Genomic DNA, 22,585 nt, shown 5'->3' with positions numbered 1-22,585 from the left:
GAGAGGCAGCACATGTAATCGGTGGCTCAGATACTATTTTCAGCATCTTAAGAGATATGCAGACCATGAGGGGGTTCCATGGCATTGGGTTTCCAGTTCCTAATAAAAAGTTAATGGGCACTTTCTTCTTTCAGTTTGAATCCTAATTTTCTGGTACTATCCCTTTGAATTATTTCCTGGCTAACTGCTGACAGAGCATTGCTCTAGACTTTGGCTGTGCGTTGAAAGTATCAATTCCCTCAAAATTTGGGCTTGGATCCTCTGGTTGTACAGAGTTTGATAGAGGCTCATGACATTGCTCACTATATGGTCTGGAAAATCGTTTGCCTCCTCATTCCTGATAGCAGCAATGTCATGGCTTGGAGCAGGGTATGGATAGACCATAACTGTGTGAAGAGCAACACTCAAGAGCTTTGCTAAGCGGAGCTTCCTCCTCTTTACTCCAGTAGCACCTTGCAGACATTTTGTCTCCTATGATCAAACTGACAATGGAGCTTGCAGTCAATCCAGAAGTTGGGGAAATGGCTGCTTCTGTGTACTTGTCAATTCCAAATCGCTGAGCTCTCCAGCTCCTGGGGTGGTGCCTGGATAAGGGCTGTATTGAAACAGTGAAGTGGGAGGCAGTGAGGGTGTCCTTGAAAGCATGGGGGGTATACAGACGCAAGAATGAGGCTACTGCATGCATTTATAGTGTGGGAGAGCACAGGGAAAATGATGAGTGCGGTAATTAGAAGGGTGACTATGGAGCAATTATTTACCACCTCTTGTATCACAAGAAACACAAGGTATGCCAGGAAATGGGGAACTGGGATGAAAACAAGCAAAAGGAAGTAGTTGTGTTTTTCACCCAGCACATCGTTAGGGTATAAGAATGCTCACTTTGAGGTGAGGCAGAGCCTGTAGGTCTTAAATATAGTTAAAAAGAGGATTAGCTCAGCCACCAGAGGACTGGTCCAACAGTGGCTGTTAATCAGCATTGTCTATATGTAGCCTTAGGCTCTGGGAGAGGCTGCAGGAAGGAGAGAGGGAGGTGTATTGCTGTTCTGTACTCAGTCCTTCACACATGGATGCCTGGCTTCAGCAGGCGAACAAGCAGAATCTTTCTCTGTGTAGCATCAAATGTGAATAAGTCAGGGATCTTTTCTTTCTGCTGTGTTGTATATTTGGGCATCCCATGTAAAACATTCCAAATGCACTTTTTTATCATGCCCAGAAGTATCCTGTCCTCTCTGGCCACTGATACCAAATCACTTCTAATTCCAAGTGCTTTCAACTGCAAAGTGCTTCTCATAGCAAAGGATGCAGTTAAGTTTGTGCTTGCCTCATTTGTCCCAACCTCTGCCTTAGGTTACTGATGGGATTTTGTTAGGAGTTTGAATTTAGGAAAGTGTCATCACATGCAAAACATACCATTTTGTGTGTGACTACATTAGCATACATGGGGGTGAGAAATCCACTTTAGCACTTGTTGTAAACAAAGCCCAGTTGTTTCCAGTATTTTAGGGCACGGAGGAAATAAGGAAGTTTTGCAATAGGTTCTGTTTTAAAAAGTGATGTCTATTTTCCCAAGGAGTGCCTCATTCCTTTTGTGTAAGGTAGAAGCATCTGCGAAATAGAAATCCAAATCTGATCCTAGCTGTGAGCACCATTTCCTGCACTGGGATAATGTTGTCCAGTTCCCTAGCAGTGGGAATGGCAGCTGCCACATAGCCTTCTTATGCACCTGAGGCTTGTACATGTATATGTATTTTACAGCAGATCAAGTGATACAGCACATAAAAGAAGCCATCTATGTGGTGACAGGAAAAAACAGTGCCTAACTTCTTAGGAGACTGGTACTAAGGATTTCTATTTGATATGGCTTCAAAAGCTACAAACACATTGTACATTCAGTGAGACTCTGGTGTGGGACTGGTGTAACTAAGCAACAGGGGAAGAAAAACTGCACCGATGCTGCAGCAAGGCCGGGATGTACAGAGTGTATCAGAGGAAGTTTCTTTATAATCAGACTAAAAAATTTCCTTAAACTTGCTTAGTGTCAGATGGAGCTTTATGTAGTGCCTATTGCTGCGTATGCAGGATTGCATGATTAAAGGATACAAATGTTCACAAACGAAAGAAATCCTATTTTTTATTCCAAAGCAGAAAAGGTTCTTTTGTTTTACCGTGTTCTTTTTTTACTTCTACTTCTTATGACCACTGAGGACAAGGGAAAGCTTTATGGAAAATATAATTTTTAACAACTCGATGTGAAAAGAATCAGGCCAGGGTTTAGTTGATCATCTGGCAGAGATTTCCAAATCTGTTTTTCCTCAAAGAAAACATTGCCATTTTCTGTGTTATTGGTCAGTGTGTTGTATTCTCCCAGTGGAGAACTGAGTTGGAAGGATCGAAAGAGCTTGTGAGTTTCTAGGTTATTGCAAGCCTCATATGTACGTTTGGGCTTCATCAAACCCTAGGGTGTTCTCATATGCTTTACAATGCTAGAAAATGTCTAATCTTCTAGGTTGAGATGGACATAGCGCCTCTGTGCTATTACGAAGCTCCTGTTGGGTAGGTGCAGTGGTTGTAAGCAATCAAAAAGAAGTGATATGTCAATAACTAAGGACTGAAAATACATGAGACGTGACTATAAAGCTTCTTAAGGATATTATGATGATCATGAAGACCCATGGGTGAAACTTTGGGACAAGATTTTGGAAAGACAAGTGTGGTGGAGAGAAATATGGAGAGTGAGAACCCACTAGGTCTTTTCAGTTGCTGGAAACCTGATAATGTCACAGTTTAGACAGCTTGTGTGAGGCAGGTACCCCGGCCCACACTGCTGCCTACTCAGGGTTGGAGACAAGATGCTTTTTGTTTGAGCAAGCAGAGATGGCCCCAAAATCCGTTTTCCAAAATGTTGCAAGGCTGTTGTGCTGTACGTCCTCTGCTGCTCCATGGAAACTGCACAGGCAGATCATGGCATACCTGCTCAGCAAGTGCTACACGGCAGGAACTTTTTCAGCTCGACCCCTGGTTTCGTATAGTAAATAAGCTCAACAGGATGGCTGAAGCTGTCAGTACTGAAGGTTTTATGGGGGCTTTTGTGTTTGTCTTGTTTTGAAACAGCAGTACGATCACCAACTTGCCACTTCAGCCTCCTGTCGAGCTCTGCCCATCTCATTGCTCCGTTGCCAGTGCGTGTGCCTGCAGCCTGATGAGAGGAGATTGGTCTGTTCCCAGTGTCCTCCCAGCTCCTCCCTGGTTATGTTCAATACATGGAGCTGCATTTGCAGGGGGAGCAGGCTGAGGCATGTGTGCTGGCTGAAAATGAGGGAATGTCTGGAAATTTTGATCAACCCGTACAAGGGAAGGCTCCAGGGACACCTTAGAGCAGCTTCCAGTACCTAAAGGGCGCCTACAAGGAATCTGGAGAGGGACTTTTTACAAAGGCATGTAGGGGTAGGACAAGGGGGAATGGCTTTAAACTGACAGAGATTAGATTAGAGATTAGGAAGAAATTCCTCCCTGTGAGGGTGCTGAGGTGCTGGCACAGGGTGCCCAGAGAAGCTGTGGCTGCCCCATCCCTGGCAGTGTTCAAGGCCAGGTTGGACACAGGGGCTTGGAGCAACCTGCTCTAGTGGAAGGTGTCCCTGCCCATGGCAGGGGGTTGGAACTGGGTGAGCTTTGAGATCCCTTCCAACCCAAACCATTTTGTGATTCTATGAAATCAGGCGACAGCAGAAAGTGCTGAGAAAAGGAACAAAACCTGAAGGATGAAGTGAGGCAGCTGAAGAAAGGTTAGAGGAAGGCAGGGAAGAGCTAGCAGTGGTGTTGAGGGAGCGCTGGCAGCCTGGGATGCAAGCCCTGAATGCAGATGAAACAGCAGCCTCCTGCAGTGTTGAGCTGGCTCTCAAGTAAGAGCTCTTCAGTGTATGCACAGTTAAAAATAAAAGGTGTTTGTACAGCGTTGGCTCTGCGTGCTAACATGAAGTAGAATGCAAATAGAAGCATGAGCAACAAGGAGGCAGCAGTTTAATGGCTTTGGGGATTAGCAGTGGTATTTAAAGCCTTTCACCTCTCTGTTCCTAACATAAATCTTAACACAGATTGATGGTCTTAGCCATCTGGCTTGTGTTTGCTTACATGCAGTGACTAGTGAGACAGAGAAAGAACCTCACCAGCAAGGCAAAGGGAAAAACAAAAAGTATATGACAGAAGAAGGCATCCTCTTCCCCGGTGTCAGTAAGAGCAGCTATAGTGCAATTACTCTGTTTCACAGAGCTCGGCAGGTTAACAAGGGAGAGGGGAATGAAGGAGTAACAGGTATCACTTGCTACATGACTCTACCAGGGAGCCTGTGACTTGTATAAATGTGCATATTCCAAGCAGCTTGCTCCCAAATGCAAAGCTCTGTGCTCTTCCAAGATATAGTTACACCAGACAGCACGAGTTAGAGGGTGAGTTTCAATTACAGGTTGACTCTCAGCTATAAATTGTTTTATGCTGGACTGGAAACTGCTCTCCCATACATTGCCAATCCAATACCTTAATTTTATATACTACATACAGCCCAACCTGCAAGCCAGAAAATCTTGCACTCTCAACCATATCCCACATTTTGGATTAGATGGCTTCCTTGTATCCTAAGCCTTCTAAATACTGATGTGTGTTTTCTCAGGGGTGGACTGGCACTTGCAGGGAATCACTGTCAGTTTTCCTCTGTCTCAGGGCTGCAAGGTCTGCAGTTCCTTTTCCAGCAAGGCCATCTTGGTGGAGCTTCCCAAAATCCAGGGCTTTAATGAGGAAGCCACGTGAAAGGTCGCTGTTCTGCATCTGTAGCCAAAAGTGTAATGAAAGTGGGTGCATGCATACACACACTATAACATGTTTTCCTAGTCATAGAATCATAGAATAGTTAGGGTTGGAAAGGAACTTAAGATCATCTAGTTCCAACCCCCCTGCCATGGGCAGGGGCACCTCACACTAAACCATGTCACCCAAGGCTGTGTCCAACCTGGCCTTGAACACTGCCAAGGATGGGGCAGTCACAACTTCCCTGGGCAACCCATTCCAGTGCCTCACCACCCTCAGTAAAGAACTTATTCCTTATATCGAATCTAAACTTTCCCTGTTTAAGTTTTAACTCATTGCCCCTTGTCCTATCACTACACTCTCTAACGAAGAGTCCTTCTCCAGCCCTTGAGTAAAGGAGAGAGTTACAGAGGAACCTCAGCTATAGTCTGTCAGGTGGGGGAGTTTGGCCAGGAAATATTGATGATATGTTTTTAAGGAAGTGTTTACTGGTATCAAAGATTCACTCTTGGATTCTTTTGTGCTATTACTGGATTTTGCTTTGAGATTTGCTGTCTGTGATGCGTATTTCAAACCAAAGCAAGCCTCCAGAAGGCTTCCTCTAGATGGGGTAAGAAAAATTCATAGGAAACATAAAAAACCTACCCCAAAACCTAAGTATTACAAATCTAATTTATAGCCACCTTGTCACTGATTTTGCTTCATATTAGGCGTATAGAGTTTCAATAAAAAATACTTCTACTTGCTTTTACTTCTTCAGAACCAGGAACCAAGAAACTGCCTGTAATATGATTCTTTTGGGGGAAAAGGGAATGAATTTTGGATATTGATTTCTAAAGCACTGTTTTTTTTTATCTCAAGTAATTGATTTTGGCATAAAGCTCTGTCAACTAAACCTGGTGTTTATCACTTCAGACAGCCACACCAAGGTCAGTGAAAGAGACCGCTTTATATTCAACAGGGCAGCACTTCCACTAGACACATTCATAGTGTGAGAGTAGGAATTCTAGACACATGGAGTGACTGGGGAGTCGTGTGCCAAAGTGCAACTCAGATTCAGATCCAAATTGGGGTCCACAAAGGCACCACAATGACCCAGAGATCATGTCACAAAGCAGTTGGGAGCCCAGTTCCCATTTTCAGAAATGATGTAAGGACTTTACTGCCTTTTAGTGAGACTTAGGCTCCTGTTCCCAGAAAAAACAGCCTTTAACTCACAATTAGTTCACAAAAACAGTTTTTGCCTCCTCATAATTATATTGCATAATGACTTCACTACTTTTTAATAACATCAGATTTCTTGTCTGAGTCCATTATCACCAGCTTAGAAGCTATTCTGTTGCTGTGGGAATTTCAGATTCCAAGTCACTTACAGAACTATAATTAAGAACTTCCGCAGAAGACCAGGTGATATATGTATGTTAAGATATTATGTTCTGCTGATTTAGTGTAAAGTCTTAGATTAATTTGAAATTTTATCACGCTGGTTTCATTATAAATGCTTCCATGGAAAGAACATGTTATTGGAAACTGAATAATTAATAATCTCTGTGTTAACCAAATGTTTTCTGAGTGGTTTGCTGAAAAATGTCAGGACTCCAGTTGAAAATCCTGGCTCTGTGGAAGTCAGTGTCAGTATTCCCATTGGCTTTAACAAGATTTTTCATTTTCTTGTCTCAAAAATTACCTGTCAAAACTCCTTAAAGTTTCTGTGTAAAAATTCATATTTGTACAGTAGGGGTCCATGTGCCTTTTTGATCTCCAAAACAACTGTTTGCAGAATAAGGAGAAAGGAATTAAAATCTGCAGTGATAATTTTCAGTCCTGGTCCTTGGGGCTGGACTAAAGTGTACTCAAGAGAAATGTTATTGGCTGCTATGTAGGGGGTTCTGAAAGTCCTGTCTTCCAGATCATGTCTGAATGAGGTGGAAGGGGAGAAGAATGGATACAGATCCATCTACTGTAGGTTCACAAGCATCCATGAAAATTCTCGGCCTCGTGATTTTAGTGCTTGTGTCAAACATAAGGCCTCTGTTATTAACCAGTTGTTCTGTTCTTCATGATTCTTAAAATAAAGTATCAGCCTCCATATCTTGATGAAAGCAGAACTTAATCCTCATAGTGTGTGTTACAGAGTCATAGAATAGTTTGGATTGGAAGGACCCTTGAAGATCATCTAGTCCAATCCCCCTGCAATGAGCAGGGACATCTACAACTAGATCAGGTTGCCCAGAACAGCATCCAGCCTGGCGCTGAATGTCTCCAAGGACAGTGCATCCACCACCTCTCTGGGCAACCTGTGCCAGTGTCACAGCATTTGGATCTCAGTGGAGATCCAAAATAAAGATCTGACCCTGCATATTTAGGACCTAAATACTACTGCTAGTTTCTATTACTATTGACCATAATATTGCAAAACTCCTTTGGGGTCAAATGGCCGAATACTATGCGCATACACAAGTTTGAAAGATGTCAAGTTTTCAATGGGAACTGTAGGCTCGCTGCAGAATTTGCACATGCCCAAAACCATTTAAAAGGGTACAAATGGAGTCTATATGAGTTAGGAACATAGTTAACATAAAGTTCTGTGATTATCAAGCTCTTTGTTAGATGATAAATGCTCTGGAACATTGAATTATTTAGATGTTAACTAAGGCTACTGATTTTTATCTCACCAAAAACACTTGTAGTATGAAATTCCTTTGTTACTGAAGTGCAACTTTTTGCAGAAGGAAAGAATCTGTTTTCTTCATATATTATCTTAATAATGACAAGTGTTCGATTCTTGGCTAGCCCAAGTTTCATCTTAAACTGTCCAGTGTGGCAAATTCATAGTAACTTCTTCATGTTATATGATTCCTGGATAACTAGTTCTCTTCTTAACGTAGTCAGCTGTTCTCAGGTAACAAAGCAAACTGAAACTTAACAAGCAAAAACTCTGATAGAAAAAGTAATGCAATTTCATTTTATACAAGGCATAATTTGCAGAAATCTGTAAATTATGCTGAAAATTTTTTCCGTTTTTATTCCCTGCTTTTCCTGTATGTGGTCGTAACAGTCCGGTATCAAGGCCTTCTTTTCCCATCCACCTCCAGATCTTACTGTAAAATGTTAAATGAGAGGAGGCAAACTAAGATATGAGCAATTTGAAACATGGAATATTTAATTTCAGGTATTTCCTGGTATTCTTAATAATCAGTTTCTTTCAATTTTTTTTTGACAGATGATGCTAATGAAGATGGGACTAAGCTGAATGAAGAGACAGGTGAGTAAACAATATTTTATGCTAAAATATATCACTTCTGCAGAGCATCAACTGAACTGAAGGAATTCTTGAAACTAATTGCCTTGGTTGTGATAAGCAGTGCCAATCATTTATTGCCAATGCTACAACAGTCATCTCTGTTTCTTAACATGACAGGGGATAAACCATCACTGATAATAAAAAGTACACAGTAAGAATGGCTGAGGGTACCTTTTTGGTGTCATCATCTGTAATGAGCCTCTGGTTGATACTTTTTATTAATAACTAGTTTGAACATGAATGGGAAATAATTAAAATTCTGCACTGTCTTTGTGTGTAAAAAGGTGTGAATACAGCAATTCGTGAGTCATCTGCAGTTCTGATCAGTGGCCATGGTTTGTTTGCAATGAAAACGGTAGCAGAACTCTGCCACAGCCTCTTAAATGCATTGAACTCGGTTGGACACGAAAGTCAGAGGACTTTTTTCCTAATCCAAGTTTGTTGTTTAAAACCAATGTCGATGTTTAGGGTTTGGTGGTGTAAATAGGCTTGAAATGGAAATGATGGATAGGTATAAAGGAAAGAGGCCTGAGGAATGGCAGAGGATTAGACATTTCCCACGAGGACAAAAGCTTCCAGTCAGAAGACTTCTGCTATTGCTTTGTAGAGAACATCATCTATTTCATCTTCTTGATTAGGCTTTTTGTAACAGGCTTCTATCAGCACCCTATGTTCCTTTCCCTGATGACCTTCACCTAGAGGTTCTCAGTGGACATCTCTTCCATAAGAGACTTATGTGGTGAAGGACCTCCTCTTCTATGCAACGTAGCTCTCCCTACTCTTCTCTGCCTTTCCTTCCTGAGCAGCAGGTACCCATCTGTAACAGTGCACTAGGATGTGCACTATCCCCAGGTCTCTGTGACCCTAATCCCATCATAGCCCAGTGACTGTGCAGGAACTTACAGTTCTTCTCATTATGAAAAGATAGGAGATGATTGGAAAGGAGAGCCACACAGAGAGAGAGATACACCAGCCAGAAAACAGAGGTAAAAGCTTTTGAAGCAATATGTTGGATGCTTAAATCATCAAGATTGTCCTAAAGACAAATGGATTATGATGATTCATGCAACCAGTTAATTAGCTTAGAAATTAGAAATACTTGAAGAATGGTGTGTATTCATAGATGTGAAAACACGGATATTCATAGATATGTGTTACACTGATGGATTAGCACATTCTTGTATGGCTGTTCTGGCCTGCTGATTTTATTACATATAATTACTTTTTCATGTGAAGATCTCAGGATTGGAACTTTCAGAAATTTTAATACAATTAGTGTGATTGATACAGTTGTACAGAGATACATAAAAGCAGAAAAATAAAGACCGTCATTAAACAACAAATATTTGCCAAAGATTATTCTACAGTTGAATTTTGCAGTATTCATCCAATGTTTCCAGTGTCGCTTTTTACCATTATCATGGCATGTATACTTTTATAAGACCAATTAATTTGCTTTTTTTGACTTGTTGCTTTTATGGAGACTATGCAAATTGCATTGATTTTTTTAGAAAGCATTTTAAATTAGAATTAAAAAGAAGTACATTTCCACTTAATGGCTGGTCTCTTTTTTTCTTGCCTTGTATCCTTCACAGCTTCATTAATTTAGGTGAAGCTACATAGCTGCTCTGGGAAATTATCACTGAATTAAGTCATCTGAGGAATTTATTTCCCCACCTGTTTCTTTGTGCTTATGAGATAGAGGAAAGCATAGCTTCCCTCATAGATTTGCCTGTAGTCTCTGTGAGCTTCAACAACATGTACTTGGTTATTTCTTTATCACTTGGAGATATTTTGGGAGTCAGTTCATTGATTGTCAGCAGTCAATACCTACAGCTAAAAAGAAGAATCTTTTGTATATCTGCTCCAGTAGTGGGGCAGAGGTACAAAAGTTATGTCCTCTTGACCTATTTGTGTATGAATGTTCTAATGGTAGTAGAATGCATTAACAGGAATAATAATTACATAGTTTCTGCGTTGAGGGGAGTTTTCATTTTTATACTCAGGTTTTTATCAGTTTGAAGGATATCTGCTTTTCACTGTTCTAAGGGAAATACAGAGTAGCAACTTCTAGTCACCACTCAAGATATTAATTGAATAATCATTCTTCATTCCACTTGACTTCATGGGTCATGACTCCAACAGATGGAGTCAGCAGTTGGCACCAATACTGATGACCCTGGTTTTTTGAGCTGTTCATATTCAATCTGCTTTGGGGTTATTTCTCCAATTCCTGTACTTAAGAATTAAAAAAAAAAAAAAAAAAATGTTTAAAAGAAATGTTGGGCTCCTGGAGAGCACATATTGCAGACATGTGTAGGACCTTAGGCAGAGATCCAGGTATTCTAAATTTCACCTAAGTTCCTGTACCTCCAACTTCTACTGGTTGGGTGTTTCTGAGGGCCAATATCAAAACAGGAGAAAATACAGAGAGAATAAGGACAAAAATGAGCTGTCCACTCTGTATCTGTGCCAATTTTTATTTGAAGAATGTAGTAGAATGAGCTGGAGGTTACAGAATCTGTCCTAATTTAAAGATGGTGACAAGAATAGGGGGGGGGGAAACCACAGATCCTGGTCTGGTAACAGCTGAAGTCAGTGGGAATCTGTCTGCTGACTTCAGTGCACACCAGATCAGGCCTTGCGAAAAGCTAGAGAATTAGCTGGCAGTAAGGAATAACAGATGACCAAATGTGTGTATTATTGAGTAATGGATACATTATGAAAGTAATCTGTCTTGTGTTTCTACCACCTTGAAGTGCAAATATCTCATTACATGCAGAAAGATCTTTATATTATTTCTCTTCAAAATAAATAAGGGAATACCTTAATTACATCTGCCAGATAATGTCCATTAATATCTACATTAATACTATAAAATCAACAAGCATAAATGATTATTTTAGCCAGTTAATCACATAACGGCACTTGCGTATATTGGATGTACTAAAATAAGAAAAACATTTAAAAAATAAAAATAACCTAGTCTTATTAAATATACATACCCAAACCCACTCTTGTAATGGTGTTTGACTCACAGGATTTTAACCCATCGGTTTGTTATTCTGGATGCTGTATCTTCTAGCAGCTGCTGACTTAACGGCACCATTTAATTTAAAGTGCTTTGATGTTATCATATGTCACACAGTTTGCTGTTAGAACAGCTTGAGTCAAAAGGGCAGATATAGTAATAGTGGGTATGGACCTGTGCAGTTCCACATCTCAGCTTTCCTTTGTGAATGATTTCCCACATAAGCAAAGAGGACCAGGTGACCTAATAGTCTTGTCTACCTTTAACTTCAGTGATTTAACACTGCAGAGTCATGATGCTTAATGTTTCAAGCTCCATTAAGGGAAGATTATTCTAAACTTTAACTTCTGAAGGACTTTGCTTTTATATCCATAGATTCACATATCCATGCACAGAATCATGCAATATAATAATACTACCATAATTGCATGTGCAATTGCAGTGATTGCGTGTGAAAATTATAGAAGCATGTGCTATTGGGAGAAGCACAGTCCGGATTGTTACAGCCTAGAATGGCAGGACAAAGGATCTCGTTCACACTAACAAGAGAATCATTGAATCAAGAAATGGTTTGGGTTGGAAGGGACCTTAAAGATCCAGTTCCAGCCCCCCTGCCACAGCAGCGACAGCTTCCAGTAGACCAGGTTGCTCAAAGCCCTATCCAAAATGGCCTTGAACAATTCCGGGAAACCCTATTATGTATGCTGTATACAGTATTTCTTTATGTGTTTCACTGTATGCACACTCTTATACTTGGATATAGGTTTTGGAGGGTGTCTGTCTTTTTTACCTGAGGTGAAAATAGCAATCACTTGTAACCAGGGAGATCTGGAAGTTGTGAGAGATTTTGGGAACAACTTACTTGGAGACAGACTGAGATTTAAGTGGCTTGTTGGCCCTCTGAATCAGCCTATAAAGAAGAATCATTTCTCCCAGTGTTAGAGCTCAGAAACCTTTTTGCACAGATGATCACAATTTCAAAAGCTTTCAATATGATCAGTTCATACACTTGTCTGGGTGTGCTGGTTTTAAACAGAAATTTGCAGGCAAAATTCCTGTAATACTTGGCTAACTGCTCTGAAAAACATGCATACTGGTGGAGAGCAGAAAGGGTTAAGAGTTGTATTTTGACTGTAATACAAAGACATTATTTTAAAGCCTGTGCAAATCCTTTTCTGTGTCTGGAATAAGGGAAATCTGCTAAAAAGCAGTGAAATTGTGATTGAAATCTTGTTCTCCTGGGACACTGCCTCTGCAGCCTTTTGTGAGCATTTTAAGGTTCTTTATAGAGTGCAAAAAGATAATTTCTTTTGAGATAGTAACAGTTCTGACTTCTCTGAATGTAAGCTTCCTCCCTCTCCATCATTCTGCTGTCAATTAAGCTGTTGGTTATATTATCTAATATATTCAGATACTCCTGACAGACCTGGCTGGACATTTGCACTTAAACTTGATTGACATTTGACTTGTGGGACTAGTGGAAGCCTCACAGATTGGTTAGGTGATAAAATTCCTCACTAGAGGGGTGAGTGTTGATTGAAACACTCCTATTGATTCAGTCCCCTGATGTGAATTGTTGTCAACCAAAAAGGGAGCATGGCAGGTAGTTCAGAGTGGTGTTAGGACCAAAGGAGCTCTACGTCAATATGGTCCATTATAAATATTCAAGTTGTTTTTTAAAAGAATGGGAGAATGTTGGCAGGAATCAGTCTTTAAAAGCCTGGTTACTTTCAGGACCTCTCTTTTGTGCTGAAGTTCTTGTTGAACTCTATCGCCATTGCTCCTGAGTAACCCTTTTAAAGGTTTGACAAAGTGTGTCTTTATTTGGCAGGTTTTGCCTTGTTTTTTACCCACAGTATTTCTTGTGGTTACTCCTACATCCTCACTGCTCCAAAAAGAAATTCATCTTAGCACTTGAAAACTCTTGTTTTCCTCAAAATATTGTATTTGAATTTCAAATTCAGATGAGCAAATGTGATGACATGACACACGATGTGTCCTATGTTAAGTGCTGTCAGGAAAGGTCTACCTCCTGATCCTGAGCCAAACCTCAAAGCATGTACTGGCTTTATTTAGTGATTGCTAAGGGCCCTCCATGCTCTGAGCTATATGGAATTCTATAATGAAACACAAATTCCGTTCTAAAAGGAATTTTCACAAACAATACTGTTTGGCTTTTTTGGTTAATGCTAATTCCTTAAAATTAAGCAAGTGAGATGGAATTTAATTACTTGCATACCAATCTCCATTTTGGAATTTATGTTGGCATTTTGAATTGTTGCTTCTTGTAAATTCCTGCCAGCTTCCCAATCTGTGGCTCTTCTCTTTTATGGATGTAAGTACAGCAAAAGAACCAGTTTCCCGGGAGGGCAGGCAGAGAACGTTTCTGAGTTTCCTGGGCTCCATGCAAAGCCAACAATTGACTCCCTTTTTGTCTCTTGAACGCGCACAATATTCCCCTTGACTCTGCAAGTTCCCTTTCCACATACTTATTTACTTCTTTCATACCTCCTGCTTGGAAACTTGCAGCATTTTGGTTCTATGTATATGTATTAGTGAAAGGGTAAATGATACAAGGGTAGTATCTACAGCTCTTAGCAGAGCCAAGTCCTTTATGAGAACTGGGCACCTGACTGCTGAGAGCTGTTTAAAACTCCAGCAACATACAGAGCAGATGATTGTGTGGGGTATGCATGACAGCAGAACAGACAGGAGTTTCTGGAAGACTGGAGCAATTTATTATACACATGTAGGTAGCTTTTTTCCCAGGTGCTAATTAGCCGATCAGTTTGAGGTAATATTACTTTCTCACATCACGGCAGATAGGGGTAAATCAAGCAAGGTCATATGTCTGCCGAAACTGCCTGGTTACAAGTGGTCAAGGTGTCTTCCCAGCATGCACAGAAGTATGTTTTCATTAGGCTTCTCCTTCACCCAGGCCCTCACTTGGCCACAGGGAATCGGGGTCTTGATGGGAAGTCCAAAGACAGAAAGTAATTTTCTCGTCACGGTCGAATAGGTTCAGTAGGTGCAATGAATTGAGTTTTAATTGTCTGCCAGTCTCTGCTTTCGTGGTTAAGGAACAGTGTTTGAAGAATGTTTTAATTAGTGAACCTGCTTTCATTAAATCTCTTAATTTACAAATACCTTTTATGATTAATTTCCAGCTTGGCCTCCCTTTTGTAGGAGCGGCCTTTCTGAGCTGCCAGCTTGCGCCTCTGTCGTAGCAAACAAACACTAATTTCATACTGTATGTGAAGATTAACAGGATAGTTTGAAAATGTTGTAGAAAAAGTTTATGATTTTAAAACTTTGCCCAACTGATACCAAACCCTGAACTTTGGTCCCCACAAATAGGGGAGATCTTAAACTTACCTTGCCTCAGTTATGATTTTTACTTACAAAGTTTTCCTTTTCCCCTATTTTTCCCTTGTTTTCTGGCTAAAAGGTTGAAATGGATTTTTTTCAACCTAAACATTTCTATCTCGTAAAGTTTTAATTTCCTAAACTTTACTTCAGTATCAGACTTGCTTCCCTACCTTTCGTTTCATTACTGATTTTAGTCAATATTAATTTGTTACTGTGTTATAACATTGAATGGAGAATTGAGCTGAGAAAGATAATTTCATTCACATTTTTCTCCATAGTTCCATAATGCAGTGTAACATGTATCATGTTAAAAACTACAAATTAAAACATTATTAATTTTCTTTTTCATTGTGAAGAGATTAAGAGCTTGTGAAGAAGTACATGATTTTGGTATGGGTTTTATTCACTGCTGCCATGTGAAAGTTAGGGGAAATCCAGTCCCAAATGAAAGACACCTATTGTGACTTTTATACCAGATGATGCAGTAATGAATTTTAATAATAGAAAGATAGGCACTGGATATTGAATGGAGTGTTGAGATAATATGGACTCACAGTTGTGGTATCGTACATGATAATATTTGATACAGTAAAACAATTTCAAAGTAATATATGCAATTATTTTTTCTGTTTGTTTAAAGGATTGGAACAAGAAAGCCAGCCTCCATCTCCCACAAAGAGCAAAGCAGAGCAGCCTGAGGACCTGCAAGATGATGCTAAAGGTAGGTGGTCTGACACCTTTTCAGAGCTATTAATCAATTTTGCATGTTAGAGTAAACGTTTACTCTGAATTCTTGGGAAAGAACTGGAAAACTTTCATTTAGGAGTGTTTGCACACACTGGGAAAGTACCTTTTGGCCTAGATCATGGATTGTAATTCTGAAGTGTATTTCACCTCAAGGTAGATTCAGGATTAAAAATGCTATTTTTGTGTCATGGGCTACTGATTATCGCTGATATGTAATGAGAAACTGTTGCTGGTTTATGTTTAACCTGTTCTGACTTTATGTAATTAATAATACAAAATGTAATGCATGTTGTGCAGGGCTTGGGTCATAATCTGGTTGGTGAAGTTGATCAGGTAAATCGGCTATCTGCTGCAAAGCATGGAGCAATAAAATGCTTGCTTTCCTTTACTACAAGACTTTTTTTGCTGTATCCTTTTCCATTCCAGTTATGATGTTCATGGCTCTAGACATTATGCATGTATTACATCTATCCATGGTCAGAAGTCACAGGTGCTTAACATAATGCCTATAGTGCTGTTCTGTAAAAGTGCTTTCCTGCACTTGAGTCTTCACAGGGCTGCTTGTCGATGTGTATGGAGCTAAATGTGGTCTATGTTGTTATAAGATTGGATCAAAGTATCTTTTCTTAATCTGTATCTCATTGGGAGGGTTGTTAAAGGATGTTAACATCAAAGACTTAATTTTACAGTGCAGAGTTCACATTGCTCTCATATGCATGGAAAGAGCAAAATGCCCCAATGCTGGAGAATTCCCCTTATGTGAAACAGTTATAAAAGGATGAACCTCAATCTTTAATTCATTCCTGTTCCTTATCATAGATTCTCTTTGACCTAATGTTCCTCAGATGACACGTCTCATTCTGCACCTCAACCAGTGGCTCCACAATCTTCATCATTTTGACCTAGCGCTTTGCATTCAGCTCCTAAAATAATTCTGACTGGGGTATAGTGTGAGTCATAAAGAGCAGAAAAATGTTAACATTTATCACTTTAAGTAACTGCTAGTAACATCCTGTCACTAACATTGTGACTGGTTGTTAATGGCAAGTACTTAAAGCAATAGCTGTCATCACCTGGAAGGTGTGGGTGGACCCAAGAAATCTCATCCTGACTGGTCGCCTTTCCTTTCATGGTGCACTAAACCCAACTGAAATTAAAATACCAATTTTATGTTTGGATTAGAGAATTCGGTGATGACAAACCACATGTCAATTTGTGTGCAGGCTAAACAGCGTGTGGGATTGTGGTGTCATTTTCCATATTCCTAAATAGGGGAAACAGTAATAGTTTTTATGAGGTATCTTTATATGGAGTATGGCTAGAAGCTGTCATTGTATCAGTGTCTTAAAAAAAACGGGAGGAGAGGAAGTATTGCAAAGCTTTCCAGTGGAAAAATAACTTTTATTCCACTATTTCTGTGGCTTACTAGACATGGTTTCCTAGCTTACTCTGCCTGACAATGTTTCCTGGTGACCTACAGTTCACCTTGTGGAGCACAAACAAATGCACTGGAAGGGTGAAGTAAATAGTATGGCAATAGAATGATTGCATTACCCTCGAGCTGTAAAACGCCTGAACTCCTTGAATTTGATGCCAAACAGTAGATTTTGCTGATGTAGAATTGAGGCTTGCAACACATAATCACTGCTGCAGAATTTAATCTAGCCGGCAACGGAGTCCTCTTCTCCTTAGGCAGGAATCAGGCCAGTAATGTTTAGAATTGAAAGTCTAAATTTAGACTTGAGGGCTGTTGTGGTGGGGAACAAAAAGGTAATTAAAGTGTTTGCTGAGGGGAGCCAGGGAGGAGACCTGGATCGGGTTTCTGTGGCATTACCTGTGCCCCTGTTCTGAAGAGGAGTCAAGCAGTTAGGCTCCAGACACTGAATTCCTCTAAAGCTGCCGAGTGGTTGAAGTCTAATGTAACACACCTGTGAGCCACTTCCATTTTAGTAAATGGGATTTGCACGCATTTGTCTGAGAACAGGATTTAGTCTGTACTTTCTAATTATTAGTTGTTGGGTTTGACTAATTAAAAGGACTTTTAATGGGGAGTCTTGGAGATTATGAAAGCTCTGAGTATGACATGGACCAAAACTACACATCTGAGTAATTTTATTTAGGGAGGAGTTTGTCTTCACTTCCAACATGCTGCCTTTCCCTTTTTTTAATCTTTGTAAAAGAACACCTGAGTAGCTAATGCATATAAACAGTCTCCAATAAAACACGATAAAGCCAAACTCTGCCTGAGGTCAACTTTATTGAGTTTTCCTTATGGTAAAACTGAAGTGCTTTGTGTCCACTGTATTTTGACTTTGGGATAATTGACATGCTTTATGTACCCCAAGAATAAAAAAACCCAAACATCAACAACAAAAAAGCAAACAAAAACCCCAACACATAGCTTTTAGCAATGAAAGTCCAAAGATACTTAACATAAAACGTTATTTCCCTCTTGGTAGCAAGACCAGACATTAAATATTTAACAAATGCACACTAAGGCACAGGAAGAACCAGATATTTTTTCCTCTGCTTAGTTGTCGGTGTCCTTTTAGGCTGAAGATGGGAATACAACTTGCAATTTTCACAGCCGCGTGCCTGCCCTTGTGGCAGTCTGTAAAAGCTATTCCACTGAGTTCAGTCATATTTCTGCTGTAATATTTCTCTCCAGCACACCAAGCTGGCTCATTGGCTAGAGGTAATGGAGCAATATCTTTTCAGTGCATGTAAAAATCTCCACAGAAGATCAGGGAAAGTAGGCTTCTTCATTATTACCCTCTCTGCAATCAAGGAAAGTCAAATAAGTGGCTGTGTGTAAGGAGCTTGTTTTGCAGTAAGCTAAAATAAACACTTGACATGCTAATGAAAGCAATTTTATACTGAACCTCTAAAGTATTAATGGTGTCTGTTATTATGCTATTAGATATATTGTTCTCTGCCATCAGACCATTGATAGAGAAAAGCAAGTATGAACTGCATAGCAGATTCTCCTGTCAGTGGCTGTATTTGGTAGTTTTTCATTGTAGCGCAGGTTATTGTCTGGGGAAATGGATAGACTGGATACATGGAGAAACATTCTTTACTCCCAGGTTCCCCGCAGTATTTCAGGTTTGACATGTGTAAACATGCAGTGTAATTTTCTTCTCTTCACCCCCTTTCCCAGGGCCTGGGAGAGTAAAATCAGCCAGTGGTAATTTTGCCTTTCCCCTCAGTCAGGTGCACTCAGCGATTGAGTGATTGTAAAGTCTCAGGTGAGAAAAATACATTTGGCACTAAACAAAACTTAGCACGTCTTACTTCAGTAGCTTCATAACACAATCCTAAAGTAATTGCATAGACAAAATGGCAGTGCTTTCAACAGCATCGCAGCCACGAGTTAGCACAAATGCCATAGGGCACCTGTTCTCATCCTACTGATTGTCACCAAGCAAAAGCAAGCAATTGATACAGAAGTCTAATAAAACACAAATTTAAAATGTTCCTTGTTTCTCTTAGCTACATCCCCAAATGTCCTCCTGTATGTACTGAACAGTGAGTGTGTACAATAGATTTTCCTCATACTGGGAGAAGCAAAACTGTTTGCCCTTTCCTTTCTCATAGGATTTTCAGATATAAATGAAGCCTGCCCAAGGGCTGCCCCATCCGTTCCCACCATGGTCTGCAGGGGATCAATATAGTAGCAAAGACAGCTAATACATCTAATAACAGCAGCACAAATCCCTGATCTTTCTCCTCCTCCAGGAGAAAAATAATCAATCCATGAAACAAAAACCATTCTGTGCCTCCTGAGGTCAGGATCCTCCTTGCCCTGCCTAGAGGGATGTGAAGACAGAACTGGACGTCTGCAAGTTGTCTTGCTCCAGCTTTTCTCATAAGCTTCTTCCAGAATGAATGACCAGATTCTTCCTGATAGACTGATAGGTTGTTGATCTCACATGATCACCCTAGCTGAGCTCTGTGTATATGTGAGGAGCTGGTCTGTTGGAATTGCTTGTATGGGATGAACTTTGTCTCCTTTCTGTTCACTTGGTGGGAAGGAGAACAGTTTGATGGATAAGCCAAGCAGGAAGGTCAAAATGAACACAAATCACCTTTAAGATAGTTGGTGGAGTTGGTTCCTTTGCCTGATGGGGTCATCACACTGTTGACCCCTCAACTTTCAAGGGCAACATCAAATGTCTGAAATGTTGTTTGGTAGTGTCAGGAGTCTGAGGGACCTGCTCTGTCCATGAGAGATGTCAGTCTAGTGATTGGAGCTTACAGCAGAAATGAGGTGAAATGGAGTCGCATCTTATCTCGACTGCACATTGATTCAGGAGGTCATGGCAATTGGGTAGGATTCTCACCAAGGAGACACACTGCCTCTCTCATCCTTTCTCCCAAAATGTGCATCAGTTTAGGACCAGAAAATAAAACTCATTCTAGAGCTTAGTCGTTAATTGTGAGACTAACATAAAGCGCCCCCTTCCTGGTTCTCCTTTATGTACTGTGCATTTTGCAGCTTTGCTGTTCACTCCCTGGCTTCACAGAGAGGGATATAGTGTATGCATCCACAAAAATCAACGCTACATGGCTTGTGCTGCTTTTCTTCGAGGTGGGCTTAATCCTCCCTCGGGCTGGGGGATGCCTACAACAGCTGCTGTGTGCTGCCGTTACACAGCTATGCTCAAAGCATCTTTTCTAAGGGCCTCTGAATTCCTGGTTGTTTCTCTCTTTAAGATAGGGATTAATATTAACTAGATTTGACTTCTGATTGGTTTCAAAAAGTTCTTTGGCTTATATACCAAGCAGTTCTTTTATCAGTTGAGAAATTGTAGCTATGCACAGGGAAGCAATATTCTCCAGTAAATTTCTGCTCCACTCATAATCTACTAAAAACGAACATCTAGACACATAATTATACTTCAAACACACACACTCTCTTATTCGGCCTTAAAAGTGCTAGTTCTTATTAAGATAGCTTTTCAGTTACTGTATTCTTTTTGCCACCAAACCAAATCCATATAAAATTTTTAAAATGAAGATAAAGTACTACAGAAGAAATTCCTGGGAAGCATGTGTATCAAACATGCCTGTGAAATGTTCCACCTTAATGCAGATGAGTTATACTTAAAGTGGTGCTAATAACCCCTATCCACTCTGGTTGATAGCTTCTTTTTTCACTTCTGTTTTGAAGTCCACCATCTGTCTTGACTGATTGCAGCTCTCAGAATATCGGGTGATCAGCTTCCACTTAGCCAAGGGGAAAACAGGACATTATCTGTATTTTTGTTTGTGTTCACTCTCTGAGCAAGCCCTTCTTAGAAGATTCTTTTCATTGCTGAAGTGACTTCTACTGTTTCATTAAATTGTCATGCAGAGGCCACACAAGGCAACTTTGAAAGTGAAGCTCATGTTGGCCTCTGCTGGTGACACACAGTTCTATGGCATTGACCATTTACCTGGTACATATGTTTGTTGTAAACTGTACCAGGCAAACAGTTGCAATTCCTGTTTTCACACTAGATGTTTCAGAGAAGATTTTCTTTCTCCTGGGATGAGCTGAGGTGCGAAATACGAAGTTACTAAAGTGACTAATGCAGTGTTGTCAGAAGAGAATTATACACAGTGACAAACCAGCATACCTGCAGGGGACTCATATGTCAAGGAATTCATTTCTCATTTCTAACCATGACGTGAATAGCAGTAAACCATCATGATTGCTCAGGACCACTGCGGAAGATGGGGCTAGTTGCTTACTTCTGATATATTGATGCAAAATAGTGCATGTTTTGCATCCTGCTGGTTTTATCAAGTATCATCTCCTGTGTGGCTTCTCTGTGCGTTTCTTCACTTTGCTACATTGCGCCACCAAATGCTTTGATGACCTCTATGCTGAAAAATTGAAATAGGTCTCATGTTTAATTTTTACTGTAGCTTGGAAAAGCCGTTGTGCCTCAGTCCTTAGTGGTGTGCAGTTCCCTAGTCCCTAGGGCACACCAGGAATGTATGTAAATTGATGTAGCAACAATAAAATCTGTGATCATACTGTGCACCTTCACTCATGTATGCAGTCCCTTTCTTTCTCTGTTTCTTAGGTAGACCTACCTGTAGGGCTGGGAGTCAGGGCTCATCTGTTCTTCTCTGAGCTCTGCTTTTTGACATGCACCAACTCACATGAGCAGATTCTGTCAACTTCTGCATACTATGATAAGAGTGATAACACTTGTGCAGCACAGTGCGTGTATCTTCTGCATCCAAATACCAGTTGTGTCTTTGTCCTCTGCACGGGCTGCATATGACATCCAGGGTTTGATATCCGTATTCTGGTTATGTTGGGCAGCTCAAGTTCCAAGAGATGTCTGCTTTTATTTGTTTTGAACACTCACAGTTGCAGATTGTCAGAAATAGCGATGATCGACCTCTTTGGCAATGAAATTTTAGATGTCTTTTGCCAGGCACCTGTATTGCAAAATCTAAGTCATGCTGTATGTCAGAAAGAAGAATTACACCCATTGAAAAAAACAGCCTAGCACAACGTTCCCATCAATGTTATACATGAAGTGGTTTGGGACAAATCTGAGCGCACGGGTCTTCCAAGCACCTAATTTGATGCTATAGTTGTTGTCCGCTGGTTCTTCCCCAGCCAGGAAAGGTCTAACAAAGCGGAGTTACTTGCCTTGCCATCCACGGAGGAGTGAGGCAAGGGGAACGCGCCTAGTGACTTCAGTGGGCTTTAGATTAGGCTCCTATATTTCTCAGGACATTACATAGGTGAAATACAATAGTGTTATTTTTAACCTCTGAGATAATCCCCACGAGCTACAGTTTGCTCATTCTTTTCCCACACTACTTGACAATGCTGCCTGAAAATGAAAACCTGTTATTTATTACGCTGACAAGTTGGCTAGGCTGGGTGCAGAGGCAGCACTGTGTTCAGGTCTGCATCTGCAGCGAGATAAATCCTTGGAGCAGCACAGAGGGAAGAAGTCTCATAACTCCATTAAACAATTGCAGCTGATAACTCTTTACTAACCCTTCTTAAAATTTACCCCAAAGGGGTTATATACAAGTAGTGATTAAAACTGACCTAAATCATAATTTAATTAAAAGAAATTAAAATGCAAACTGAAAATGCTCAGTAACCTCAGGCCACCACCCTAATGATTCATTTTAATGCCTTTGTAGTTCTGCAATAATGGTCTTTGTGTGTATGTGCTTTTTGTTTTATGTGTGATACCATTTTGCCACTGGGATAGTCTGAAAATGGCTTCAGGCTGCATGATCTTGAGTGTATATCTGGATATAGGTGTGCTTTCTTCTCACAGTTTAGGAGTTTCACTCTAGTCAGCATATCTACG

At 40.4% G+C, this 22,585-nt stretch overlaps 1 protein-coding gene across 1 annotated transcript in view; it reads left to right on the top strand.

The window, feature by feature from the left end:
* LOC133213780 (ADP-ribose glycohydrolase MACROD2-like) overlaps positions 1-22,585 on the top strand; it is a 108,547-nt gene that overhangs the window by 26,859 nt on the left and 59,103 nt on the right. The window contains exons 3-4 of the mRNA XM_061356272.1: positions 8,021-8,062; positions 15,142-15,222. Coding sequence (XP_061212256.1) covers positions 8,021-8,062; positions 15,142-15,222 — 123 coding nt within the window. The remainder of the gene's footprint in view (positions 1-8,020; positions 8,063-15,141; positions 15,223-22,585) is intronic.

The sequence above is a fragment of the Neopsephotus bourkii genome, unplaced genomic scaffold (assembly GCF_033783945.1).
Source record: "Neopsephotus bourkii isolate Nb327-2 ecotype Australia unplaced genomic scaffold, CSIRO-AGI_Nbou_v1 NB_845, whole genome shotgun sequence".
Lineage (NCBI taxonomy): Eukaryota > Metazoa > Chordata > Aves > Psittaciformes > Psittacidae > Neopsephotus > Neopsephotus bourkii.
The sequence above is the reverse complement of the archived record's forward strand: the minus strand, read 5'-3'. Positions and strand labels throughout refer to the sequence as shown.